Here is a 13,647-nt window from a genome sequence, read left to right on the forward strand (position 1 = left end):
ACTTTGTCTCTTCACTAAGTGCTGCAGTGTTGTGCCAATAATTACCTTCATTGCGGGAACGAGGCCTGGTGCAAGTGGGTCCCAAACTTTTGCTGCCAATGCGGACGTAGAATTGGACCAACCTGTACGTGCACAGTGACATCTTAATAACTTGAGTTAGCTTTAAACACAAGGATAAGTGGTCAGGGTTATGGGTTAGGTTTGTGTTTTTTACATCTGAAAGATTTGTGGATGTGAAATCCACTCACCGTGTGTTGCTGGTGTCTAGAGGCACAGTGCGTGCTTCTCTCATCCCTGGGCTACTGAAGTAAAGGGCCTTTCCCTCACCAATTATGCCACAACCACTTCCAACTTGTCCTCCACTCAGGCTCTGCCAGAGAGGGCTCAGCTTCCCCTCAAAGCCTTCAGTCAGCTCTGTGGGACTGGCTACAGACGGTACACAACTATCCTGCTCAACTATATGAAAAAATACAAGGTAAAACATAAAGATAAATAAATTTTTCAAAATATGACATTTCTTTTTGTTTTATTCTTCTTCATTTCCAATATGGTCTTGAACCTGTGTATCCCATATCACAGAAGCAGACTCCTGAGATGCAATCTCCATGTCCCCCACAATGGTTTGGACAGGACTCTGAGATGTAGACCCCATCCAAGGCAAAAGGTGGAGCATCTCTGTACACGCTGCTCTCCTGGTACCAGCGGAATCTGGTTTTACTGTTAAAAATGAGAGGGAACAGATTAACGCAAGGGGTGGGATATGGTAAATGTGTAAAATGTTAGTGGTAATAATCAAAGTAGCTAATCTACCACTTTTAAAAATGGTTCTGACGATAAATGAAACTTCTATTTATCATAGCAATGGCATACTTGTTACCATAGCTACCTGGCTGCAACACTGCGTGGTATAACCACAGTGACCCTGGTCCATTGTTCATAGTCTCCAGTGTTGTAGACAGTGGGTTGTCTAAGCTCACGGCCGCTGCCCTCACATATTCCTGCCCCTGGGGTTCCTGGGTAACAACCCTCCCTCACGAGGGCCCAGGTTCGACCAGCATCATGGGAGTACTGCAGCAGGACTGGAGCAGATGCACTGAACTCTGACTCACAGCCGATGTTCAGCTGGGAACAGTTAAAGGAAAATCAAAAACAGGTTTTTTTCAGTTGTTTAAAAAAAAAAAAAAAAACATACAATAGTTTTCACACTTCCCATGTGAGTACCTTGAATTGAAGGGTGTAGCCAGAACGCAGGGCCAGGTCCCTGGTGACAGCTACTCTGTCCCCGTCAGATCGCCCAAACACCATGGCAGAGGGTGTTGCAGCACAAAAGCTGTTGTTGCTTTCCTTCTCCATCCCCTCATTACCCAGCATGAGCCACACACTCATCTGATTCAGAGGGTAGTCAAATGCTGGCTTCTCATAAAAGTTCTATAGAAACAGGAGGGAGACAAATTTAGTGTTTTGTGTGCACAGTCAGGTCGTGGTGTCTGCAGCACAGCACATTTCTTGAAAGATAGATGGATACACCTTTTCGTGCGTCCAGACACTTCAATTTACAACACAAGAAGCAATTTATCATGAAGCTGCTGCACAAGGTTAGAGCACAAATTATAAATTACAGGAAAACTAAACTCTTCAAACTGACCTGTGGTAGAGTTGGATTGGCCATGGGGATAATGTGTTTCTCCCTCTCTGACAAAATTATGACATCATCAATTGCCCACTGGTCGTAGCCCTCCCCAGAGTGAAGAGGCTGCCACCAGCGAAACCTTGTGGAGGGTGTTTTAGAGGCCAAGGGAAGCTCATAGTGGACAAAACTGAGCGTGGTAGAAGAAGCAGAGGCAATGTGTTAGTGCCAATTCTAACGGATCAACAACCATCACATACACATATGTCAATACACTTTTGTAAAAATGTGAAATATCAATTTCCTTCCTTCCTCCTTCCTTCATTCCAAGGATTCTCACCGAGGTTTAGTGAAGTCCGTGAAGTACATCTCAGCAATGAGACCCCAGCTGATTCCTCCATCATTACTGTACTGCAGCAACACTCCTTCCTCTCTGCTGTCTGCCTGGTTACACTCTGCCCAATCTCCACCCACTCGCAGGTAGAACTGCACAAACTCCGCCCATTCAGTGTCCAGGTCCCAGCTCACCAGCTGCCTCAGCCCAGCCTGACAACAACATGCATGCACATATTTTTTACAAATGAAGTAGAAGATGACATAAATGATGTATTATTTCTCAGTTTATCACCACCACTTCCTAGCTCTCATTACATATTATTATTACCTCCAGCAAGAAAGTTGTTTGTTTCCAGCCGCATTTGTCTGTTTATGAGCAGCATAACTCATAAACAGACAATGACCCAAGGACACAAATGGAACTGAATTCAGGCTTTGTTTTTAAACCACTGTAAACGTTGTGAGATAGGGCAGTGTATTGACATTCTGGGAAACTACAGCCTGGGTTTGCATTCTCTGAGAGACGTCCCTGTTTTTTTTAAAAGTGAGGCTGCTACATTTTCTTAGAGGCATGCAACTGTCTGAAAACTGTCCATCCAGTCAAGATCAATTAATTTGCAAGCACTGAATTTATGTCTTTTGTTTGCAGACTCCTTTAAAGTTATATTAATATCACAAAATATTTTCATAACTAAATCTCGGTTTTCACCTAAACAAAATAAGAGGATTTGTATGTCTTGAGTCAGAAGTTGAAGAAAAAATATATTATTTTAAAGAAATAATTTACTCTTTGAAAAACAATGTTAAGAAATTGTTCAGAGAGCCACCATAAACCAAAATAAATCAAATAACAAAAATAAGATTTTGCTTGTTCTACCTTGCTGAAGTACAGAGACGATCCAGACGAGACCACTCCACATCCCATGTCAGGGGTGACCACCTCTCCACCAATCACCTCCTGCCAAGTGGCCAGCAGTATATCCTGGGACTCAAAGTCAGAAAGAACACTGGAGGACAGGGGGGAAGAGGGCTGGCAGTCTGTTCCTGAGAAGCCGTCATCACATCTGTGAGAGAAGGCAGTGATTTGGTTTCAGCTCTGATTTAATATGGTTCCCGCAAACACCCATCAAAAGATATTTATAGGTCCTGGCATTAAGTGTTAAGAAAAAGTAATGGAGAAAAACCTCAGGAAGTCTTAATGTTTGTGTGACTGTGTGTTAAAGCTGACCTGCAGTGTCCATGATCACACCAACCATGTCCATGGCACATGTTAGGACACTGCTGACCGATGTAAATGTCATCCAGAGCCCACTCATCCTGCTCCCCATAGTAGTTTTGGATCCAACGGAAGCGCGTGGCACTGGACCTGAACACACAAATACAGCTCAATTTATTTGGCTCACTATAGGTAAAGTTTAACCCTATCACATGTGTGTTTTACGCATTTGTGGGTATGTGAAATGAATGTCAGAAAGAGGACAATATCATCATAATCACATCATCTCTGTAAAAGGTAAATGTAAAATGTGTGAGTGTGTATTTTTTGTTTTGTACAGTGATGACAAAGGTCACTGGAAGTGTAGAGAGTCAAACATGTTGGGTGTTTTAAAGCAGGGAAGATTTTGTGTTCTGCTGCTGCAACTGGACTCATAATAACTCAGACCATCTCCCGAACATATTAAGCAAGCCATGACCGTTTTATTATTTATTGCCTTGACCCAAAGACCTCTAATCTCACACTGCTGGAGATCTGACCACCTTTATTTAGGAGCTGGGAAATAGATTGAAATGGAAGTGGAGGTCACAGCGCTCAATGTGGAAGGTTTATTTGATTATTTGTGTTGATAAATGTGTGAGGTGTAAGAATATAAGTATTTTTCGCAAACAAATATAAAATAAAGTGTGAGTAAGTTCTGGTTTCTCTGTAAATTAAATGATTCGTTTTATAAGCCTAATACAAAGTAATTATAGTCTTTGGACTGGAACAAAGTGAAAAGTGTAAAATAAACCATGATACTCAGATAAGATCAGTGCATACAGCCAGAATCAGTGCCACAATAAATAAAGGGTTAGTGAAAACTGAGCGAGAGGAACCTCCCACATCCTTCAGATCCATGTTTGTGGGGACTATGTTTTTCTAGGAAATTATAGCAAAAACACTTGGCAGTAACTAAGTGGTAAACCAAACATAAAAAGTATGACAACATTTATCCCTGTCTGACAGAGTTATGCCTCAGTAAATGGTTGTGAGTGCAAAACCAAGTTGAGTCTGGCTGAGACAGAGCAGGGGTTATAACCTCTCTTTTCATGAGTGTTAATAGTTGTGGCTACAATGTGTCTGATGTTTGCACAGCTGTGTATAGATACATTATGAGTGCATCTGTGAATGTGCAATCACTGACAGGTTGGATATTTTGCAGTTTTTCCTTTTTAGATTTATGCCACACCTGTATCGCAATTTCCCATTTTAACACAAAAGTAAGAACAGGGGAGATTTGATCTTCCTGAACCTTGCGGTCCGTGTCTATTGTACAGATTACGTCTTACTTACCATGTCTTTTGTGGCAAAGACAGAGTGATGCGTCTCCAGTCTTTGAACTCGGACGGATGGTAGACACTTGGAGCTGTAAACTCAGAACAGCTTGGCATGCCAGGCAGACAGGCCTAGGTCAAGGAAATGGGGTTTCATTACGATACATGGTTCATCCTTTGCTAAATGTTGATTTCTGAAAAACACATTAAATACTGTACTACTACTATTGTGGATTTTATTATATAACAGAATCCTTCTAAAACAGCACAATATAGACACAATAAAAATAAATCAGCCCCATATGCATATAAGGATTACAGTGTATCTGACTTTGAACGCTGGAAGACATGCTAAGATTAACAGTACAGGACATCCAGCGACTTACATTCTGCACTTGCCTGATGACTGCATTTTCATGCACATGAGGGAAACAGAGAAAATTTGCTGATGGAGTACTCATTATGCTCTATTCAGTTTCAAAGGCAATAAAATCTTGGCAGACACTTTGGTGCCTTATGCATATTTATGAGCCAGTTGTGATCAGTCAGAGTCTTTGTTGAATCATGGGAATATAATCTACTTGCTGATTCAAGTAGTGTCATGTATTTGCTAATAGCAGAATTATAGAGAGTCAATGTGATAATTTCCCATCAGAAACAAGTACCACATTAAAGGGCTGTCATTATCTACACATTATTACCCAGGCTCTAATAGATAAATCAATATTCATGATCATGAATACATGATAACTTTCCTTCTCACTCCTCAGGATGACTTCTAAACAAAGGTGTGAGTGAAGCTGGTGAAACCAGATGTTAACAATCACTTAACATGGGGCGGATATGTTCGCGATCATTACCTCTTTGACCAGGTGCCACGTGAGGCCATGATTGGTGGAGAACTCCAAGCGGACCTGTGTGTCAATGTGAGGGGAGGGTTCCCGGCCACAGCCCATGACCAATGAGAACTGCAGACTGTATGAAGCGCCGATCTGCATTGACTGTGTTTCCACATAACGAATACTGGAGCCAGGGCTGGGCTCACCAGAGAAACTGGAGAACAACAGAAAGGGTATCACATGTGAGATGCTGTGGAACATTACCGCAAACATGTGCAGAATGATAATGTCACTTTAGCATCTGTCCATTTTTTTTGGATGGCACAAGTTTGTCCACATGCTACTTTCAGTTAATTCAGATTACAGTGGCTACTGTGGTTTAAATAGACAAAGCAACTAATGAAATGCATATACACAATTACTGTAATTTCATTGAAAATATTAAAATAATGAGTTACTGTATGATTAAAACAGATCAGTAGATCAGAGCAGTAGGTCTACCTGAGTGTCCAGTCGTGTTGGCAGTAGGGTTGGACATGGCCGAGATAGAAACCAAGACTCTGGGTCACGTCTAGCACATTGCTGAAGTCCAGACTTATGGTGTTGAACAATACAGAGGTCATGCTGATTTCATCCAGGGCCCACACGTCCTGACCACGGCCTGAATGGTATGGCTGCCACCAGCGAAACTGTACACCAAACTTCCGGGCACCGGCTGGGAGCTCAACTGACACGATCCTGTTTGAGAATAATCAAGTGTTACAACTGAATTTCATTGGCACGTGTGAATGTCTCATTGTCACGGTCACATTATGAGTCTGTTGCAGATTTAGCACTGCAGTATATTCTGTTGTATTTGACTTTCTTATAGACCTCACTTCCTGTATAATTGTGTTTTTGTACAACATACAATGATAAAGTAAGAACCTGGATTGCACCTTTCACCAGGTATGTGTCTCAAGCTTGTCCCTAACTCACTGACCATCCTTGACCTTCCTTGAGGTGATGATGAGCTCTGAGACCTGGCCTGTACAGCTGGAAGCGAGCCCACTTTGTCTTCATTACTCACATAGATAGCACTGCCTGACTCAGTGGGTCACACTGGCTTAAATATCCAGCACACCATTAACAGGGAAAATGTGTGTGTTAATGGACTAAAAGTGTCTCTATGGACTACTGAGCATAAAGCCGTGTGCATGTGTTTTGGTGCAAACACTAAGCACAGCATATACCTTGGTTCGTGGAAGCCTTGGTAAGCGTAGTGTTGCAACAGTGTCCAGGTAATGCCATTGTCTGAGGAGTAATGCAGCAGGACACCCTCTCCTGGCTGGTCTGGAGCAGGGCATGAGCTCAGGATGCTGCGACTGCCAAGCCGAAGAGTGAACTGCAGGTATCTGCAAAAAGAAAAAGCGAGAAAAAGAAAAAAAAGAGTTGCAAAGGTTGAGACATTTTGTAAAAAGAAGTGAGTGAGAAAAGAGGAAGATTGCAAGAAAGTGAGATAAACAAAAAGGTGAAAGGAGATAAAAGGTGAATGTGTAGATAAACAGTAGAGCAGCGTGAAGAGGTGTGAGTGGCAGGATGATGGATGAGATGATTAAATGAAGGAGGAGACAATTAGATGAGATGAGGAGGAGTGAAGAAAAGAACAGAATGTCTATTCATGGTAACTGTATATAATCAAAATGTTTGCCTTGTCTATATGTATGCACATAGACAAGGCACAGTCTATGTATATTTACTAATGTAAGATTTCTGATCATTTCAATCATCAGTCTTCACTATCAGTCTTCCAACACTCCTCTACCAGTTCTCTCCGTCTGTGCTGTGCTTCACTCAGTGGTGAAATTTCCTCTTTAGGCAGCTGTTCACTCAGTCAACTCGGAAAATAGCATAAATATGGCCATCAGGTGCACAATGAGAGCTGCAACAGACATAATCCATTTAACACAGATACCATAACCAAAGTCATCTCTCCCTCTATCTTTCTTTCTCCCATTTTTGTCATTGCTTTCATCTCTCCTCTCATCTGACTCTGGGAAAGAGGTGATTGACAAAGCAGGAGAGAGTGACTGACTGAAACATCTGCAGAATCTTTTAAACATAAAACTCCTTATGAAGACAAGCCATGGTTGTCTGCTGACAGCACACATTTGCTTTGTATACATGTGTGCTCCTTTCAGTCTCTTATGTGTCCATGTCTATGTCAAACAAAATGATGTTGGTGTTCTTTTTCGGCACATTTATACCTTGCCTGGGAACTGTCTAATGGGGCAGTGACCAGGTGCCTCCTGCTGTCCCTGTTGAAGACCAGAGCCTTGCCACTGGCCAGCACACCGCAGCCAAAGCTGACCTCTGCGCCACGAAGGGAAGAGAAACTGTGGTAGGAAGAGAGGCGTGGGCTGGAGAATCCCTCCGACAAGAAAGCAGGGAAGGTCTGAGAGGCAAGTTCACAGGCTGGGCCACTGAAGCCTGGGTCACATCTGGGAGGTAGAAAGAGGAGTTGAGAGGAGGCATTACAAATAATGAAGCATGTAATAAAAAAGTAGACAGAGATAATGAAATTCCATTAATAAATCATAATCACAACACAATTTGATTAATTTTGAATGGTGATTGGTGCTGTGAGGCATTAGGCGGATAATGAGCAGGACTCCTCTGGATTTATTTGGCTTAATAAAAAGCAGATCCTTACTTGCAGCCCGTGCGGGAACAGTGTCCTCTCCCCGAGCAGAAACGGAGACAGGCTGGACCAATATACACTGAGAAGCAATACACAGAACAGAAATGAATTACATTTTACAGCAACAGATACATTTTTATGTTAAGCTGAGCAATAATAGATTTTGTGACCCTAAACACAGTGCAGCCTTATGAGACTAATCAGCAGTATGTTTGTAGAAGACATTACATCCAAGGAGGACAATGGTGCACCAATGTTGTAGAGTACACAAATCGGCGCTTAGGTTGGAGCCTGTCTGAGGTTCTGAGGTTTCAAGCTGGATGCATTTCAAAGGTGAGCTGCATGGCTCATTTTGGGAAAAGACCTATGAACATCTCACTGCAAATAAAAATACAGTGAACCGATCTTATACCTGAGTTTTATTAACACAGCATATCCTGTGACTCAACTGTTTCAAAGTAAAAACACTTTAGTATTTAATGGTATCTATTATGATTTTCAAAGGCAAACTGTAAAATATAGCATCAGCTTCACAGTAGCTCTGAGGCAAATGAGCAGGAGACTATGACAGACTAAACAGATCAGCAAAACCTTGGTGCTTGAACAACACTAATAAAGCTTGAACCGTGTGACCTGTCTGCATCATCCTAACCATTGTCTATGGCCCACATGTTGCCCATTCCTGTGCCAGACTGCTTCCAGCGAAACCGCGTTGTCTCTGTCAGGGCAGCATTGGGCAGAGGGATAGAAATTCTTGTCCATCTGTAGAGAAGCAAATTTTAATGCAGACTTACAGTAAATTCTCTATAATTGACACATACATACATAATGTTCCTGTGCATTCTTACCCGCTGTAGTTGTCAGAAGAGTAAATGGTGCTGTGAGGTAGATGGGGTCCAGCACAGAGTTCAGGCAGACACTCGGTGTGTAGCAGAGACCATGAGCGACCGCGGTTGGATGAGAACTCCAGACCGACGCTAATGAAAGTGAACAGAGAACATTGTTATCTTGACAAATCAACAGCTGGATTGGATTTTTAACATAGATTAATGAAAAAACACTGAACTCTTTCTTCTTTTTTTAAACTGCACTGTGATTTGGTGTCACTAAATCTACAACAAACGCTCTACACAAGGTTTAGAGTGTGTCACACACCTGTTGGCAGGCTGGTAGGAGCCACAGCCTAGGTTGATGGAGAATTGAGCAACGTGTGTCTGCGTGCCAGGAACCACAGGCAGCAGCTGCATGAAATCCACAGCCCACACATGACGATTGGTTCCTCCGTGTGACCGCTGCTCCAGGCAGAACTGGGTAACTGGTGTTTGTAGCTCAGTGGGCAGTGCCACTGATACCACTGCAGGAGTCTGGGGAGAGGAAGCAAATGTATGAATTAACAGATCAGAGGGGACAGAGGACAGATGGTAATTAGAACTGCAACTGCAGTATCATTTAATGACTTTGTGAGTAATGAGCTGCTATTTATTTACTTAATTACTTAATTAAATAGTAGTTATTTGGTATTAATTAAATCAGAAATAGAGAAGAGTCATAAACACAGCTCCACAAAGTTCAAGATTTGGAAAAATGTTTGATTTACTGTCACACAAGGAAAAGATAAGCACACATTCACAAGGAGAAGATACTGAAACAAGTCAAAGGTTGACATTTTTGCTTAAAAAAATGTGTTTATCAGAAAGGCTGCTAATATTTGCACTCAGTTAAAAGAAATTAAATAGTTTAAATTCTTATTGATTTCACATAATCTGAGTGCATAGTAGAAATAACATTGGCTTCAGTGTACAACAGTGAGAACCCACTCACCATAAGAGGCTCACACTGCTGTCACCATGAGATTTAAATAAATGAATACAGTGAGAAACTACTGAATACTGAGAGGGCATATTTTGTGTGTGTACAGTATATGCTGTGTATATCTTACCCTGTATGAAGAGTATGAAAGGGTGTCGAGCACCACACGTTCCCTTCTGCCTTCAAACCTCCCAAATAAAATGACATCATTCTCACTGGACTCTCCTGGATCACAGCTGCCACCACCTAAAGACAAATACACTTTATTATGCTTATGCAACGTAATACATGTGCACACCAAATACTGATTAAACAACCTTAAAGAGAAGGATCTTAACAAGAACAAAGTATCACCACAAATAGATCTAGTGTTACTGACTTTTGCTGAATGCAAATGAATGAAAAAGTATGATATTTGGAGGATTTCAATACCCATGGTAAAGTAGAAGCGGAGGTTTCCATAAGACGTGGTGTCGAGGTGAGGGGTGCACACCCTCCTGCGGCCCTCCTTCTCAAAAACGAGGGCTGACCCCGACTCAATCTCTCCACACTGGGTCCCATAAACAGCTCCCTCTATGTCCCAGCTGGATGAAAAATGCAGACAGGGAGAGTTAGTTTAGTTAGGAAAATAAGTGTCTCAAATACTGTATATTTATTTTATAGGGTGTTACCTAAATATATCATGTGCAATGGTGTCTATAGTAATCGCTCACATACTGTTTTACCACCTGGTTGCAGGCGAGCAGAGCTACTGTAACTGAACACACCACGTTTATTTTTAAAAGTAATCCAAATACCTAATTTTTAAGTTTAGCATTTTTAATCCATTTTATTATTTCTTACACAATTTTGTTCATGATAATGTTATAGCAGTGTTTTGCATTTAATTGTATTTTATTTTGTATGTGACTGTCTGTTAAGCAATTTGTATTTGTCATTTTGCATGAAAGGGATAATTTGATTACCACTTTTGGTTTTCATCAATGACAAAGGTTGAACATGCCTTGTATTACATGATTCTGTATTAGATTTTTAAACAATAATAGTATGTACAGTATAATGTAATGAAGTCATGAATTATAATCCAAATCACTTTATAACTTTGTATGTCTAGAGCAACATTTAATGATGCACACTGTCCGTGTTGTGTATGTGTATGGATTTTTGATTTTCAACAGTATTAATAATTCTAACACACTCTTTTTGCATAATTTTACAAATTGTTAATGGTCTTAATGTAAATAAAAAGTACAGTTTTTAAAGTAACACAAGTCACTGTGCGTAGAGCTTAAAAATAGAGAGGGGAAAAAAAGGAAATGGAGGGGCTTGCACATATTGCAATTTTAGCACTTAACCTTTACCATACCCCAAGTGAGACATGAGAAGACATTAACACACATTATGGGATATGAACACTTGCTATTCCTGAGTTGCATCTTTCCAATGAACAAACACTCAAATCCCAGAAATACTGTTTATACATCACCTGGCAGAGGATTCACACATAAAGAACATACCCACCCACATTTACATACTTCTGCACAGTGGAGAGAGGCTCCTCATTAGCAATGACAGAAGTTAACTCAGTGTGTCAGCCCTCTCCTGTGTTCCTCTGCCCCTCCCTCACTACCTTTCTACCCCTTTTCCTTTCCCCCCTTCTTCCTCTCTATTCTCTGTCATGCAGAGTGCAGCCTGGTGTGCTTCTGTCATCGTGAGTGTTGGCTTAAATGACACTTAGGAGAGTGTGCCATCACCACACAACCTTTCCTGCTTACTTGAAACACGTGTCAGCTCATGGCACCTGATGGGTGAGAGCAAGCATGCGGTGAAGCATGTTGGTATGCTGCAGGAAGATGCGGGGGCACAGGGTGACTGTAGAAACACACTCTTGTTTGAGGTCCCTCTCATTAATGGAAAAATGTTGTGACAGACCTGGTGCATGAGGCCTGTTAATTACATTCATGGCAGAAACACTAGCTATCTATCGTCACTCTCTATTTTCTCTCTCCCTCTTGCTGAGCTTCTGATGGTGTGTCCTTGCTGTCCACTGTTATTGTGCGTTTGCTTCTATGTGTGTGTGTGTGTGTGCATTCTGAACAGATGCACTACCGTCTCTGTGGCATCAGCAGGCATCGCATTACCTTGCGTCAGTTTGACACAAACTTGTTTAGCGCTGCGTGTTGCATGCTTGACATGACAAGTGACATGTGCCAAAGCCCATGGATAAACAAAAACTAAGAGAAAGAGCAGAGCAATGATAGCATACTAAAACAATCCTACATATCAACTTTATCTTTACAGCCATATATAGTTGACTTATATATTTTGATCTTTTAGCACCATAAAAGACTATTCCCTCAGGTCTGGCTACCAAATTTAGTTTTACTGCATTAGTTTCATTGCTGTTGAACTCCAAACTCCCCCTCAGCGGAGTCGGTGACACATTTAAAAAGGCTTTAAAAACTATAAATCTGTATGGACTGGCATTTTAATAAAGTATTACTCGTGGTTATATGGAGGTTTAATTAGTCTGACCTTTTCCTGAAATTGTTTTGTTGTACTTTTATGGCACTGAATTTTAATGTACTCTTTGAAGTGCTTTAGAAACAACGGAACTGAGTCACATCAGTTGATGACGACAACAGGTTCATGTGACCATTGGCTAGACTTACTTTGATGGTGGGCTTTCAAAGTCTTCCTCCCAGTAGCTCCTTCCCTCTTCCCTGTGCAGATCAATATCTCTGGTGGAGGCAAAGCTGTGGCCAACTCCATCACCCCCATGGAAATACAACGCATTGCCCTCAGACTGACAGGCATGCTAGTCAAAAAGAAAACAGACCTTAACATAATGTACTCAGTCACACTTGCACCAAGAAGTGGCTTCATGCATTCTTCATGTAAATTAACATTTTAATCACTCGTAAATGTTTTCCTTTTGCTTTGAAACAGTGAGTCTCTACTGACAGGGCTGAAGCAAAAACCACTTGTCAGTATACCTTGATTGTAGCTCCAGGGAAGAAGAGCCAGTTAGCAGTGTCTGGGGGATCCAAATTGTCCTCCATGAGGGGGACTTTGTGAGCAGCATTGACCAGGAGTATGTTGTCTATGCCCCAGCAGGACTCGTAGCCTTCGGGGCCTTGAGGAGACTCCTGGGACCATTTAATATGAACACCGTCAGCCCTAGACTGGTGTGGCAGGGGGATAAGGTGGATGACTGTGCTGCTGTTGATGGGGGCTCTACAAGAAAGAAAAACACACAATCGTTTAAAAATAAGTTTAAAATGGATAAATCTGGAGAGGCACTGTATCTACTCAAGATGAAATGAAATGGTGACAGAAAACCTGATTTTATTTGTGAATTGAATTATTTGATTTCTTTATTGTCTAAATAAAAACACAACATGAACTGACAAATTGGTAAATATTGTATTTATAGGACTGTATCATTACATCATGCCTCTGTCTGAGAGCTGATGCATGGATGGAAGGATGAAAAACACAAGACAGGAATGACAAATTGAGAGGGGGAGGTGTGAATGAGGGAAAATGGAGAGGGTAGGTATATACCAGATGGAATGACTGTGGGATAGATGAGCAAGGAAAAAGTGGAGGAAGAGAGAAACCTGATCTTCTCCAGTGTGATCCAGTCATCTGAGGTGTTAGCGTTACCACTTAAGCTGTATGACACAGTAATGCTGGGGTCTGAATAACTGAAGCGGCAGGAGCCTGAACCTGGAGAATATAAACATAAAAGAGGACACACCGATATTATATGACTGTTATAGTTGCATAGCACTTAAGCAAGTTTGTTTAAGCTTGTTTTC

At 41.5% G+C, this 13,647-nt stretch overlaps 1 protein-coding gene across 1 annotated transcript in view; it reads right to left on the reverse strand.

Annotated features, from left to right (window-relative positions):
• Positions 1-13,647, reverse strand: part of reln (reelin) — a gene marked incomplete at both ends in the record, with an annotated part of 81,456 nt that overhangs the window by 15,702 nt on the left and 52,107 nt on the right. The window contains 23 exons of the mRNA XM_083893811.1: positions 46-122; positions 249-456; positions 560-717; positions 887-1,122; positions 1,222-1,428; positions 1,646-1,817; positions 1,968-2,173; positions 2,841-3,027; positions 3,192-3,329; positions 4,515-4,627; positions 5,356-5,548; positions 5,836-6,072; positions 6,567-6,728; positions 7,581-7,814; positions 8,027-8,093; positions 8,667-8,776; positions 8,863-8,991; positions 9,170-9,378; positions 9,954-10,069; positions 10,256-10,407; positions 12,496-12,641; positions 12,820-13,060; positions 13,447-13,555. Of these exons, the coding sequence (XP_083749937.1) occupies positions 46-122; positions 249-456; positions 560-717; positions 887-1,122; positions 1,222-1,428; positions 1,646-1,817; positions 1,968-2,173; positions 2,841-3,027; positions 3,192-3,329; positions 4,515-4,627; positions 5,356-5,548; positions 5,836-6,072; positions 6,567-6,728; positions 7,581-7,814; positions 8,027-8,093; positions 8,667-8,776; positions 8,863-8,991; positions 9,170-9,378; positions 9,954-10,069; positions 10,256-10,407; positions 12,496-12,641; positions 12,820-13,060; positions 13,447-13,555 (3,807 nt within the window). The remainder of the gene's footprint in view (positions 1-45; positions 123-248; positions 457-559; positions 718-886; positions 1,123-1,221; positions 1,429-1,645; positions 1,818-1,967; positions 2,174-2,840; positions 3,028-3,191; positions 3,330-4,514; positions 4,628-5,355; positions 5,549-5,835; positions 6,073-6,566; positions 6,729-7,580; positions 7,815-8,026; positions 8,094-8,666; positions 8,777-8,862; positions 8,992-9,169; positions 9,379-9,953; positions 10,070-10,255; positions 10,408-12,495; positions 12,642-12,819; positions 13,061-13,446; positions 13,556-13,647) is intronic.

Source organism: Microchirus variegatus (assembly GCF_963457635.1).
Source record: "Microchirus variegatus genome assembly, chromosome: 8".
In the NCBI taxonomy this organism is placed as follows: Eukaryota; Metazoa; Chordata; class Actinopteri; order Pleuronectiformes; family Soleidae; genus Microchirus; species Microchirus variegatus.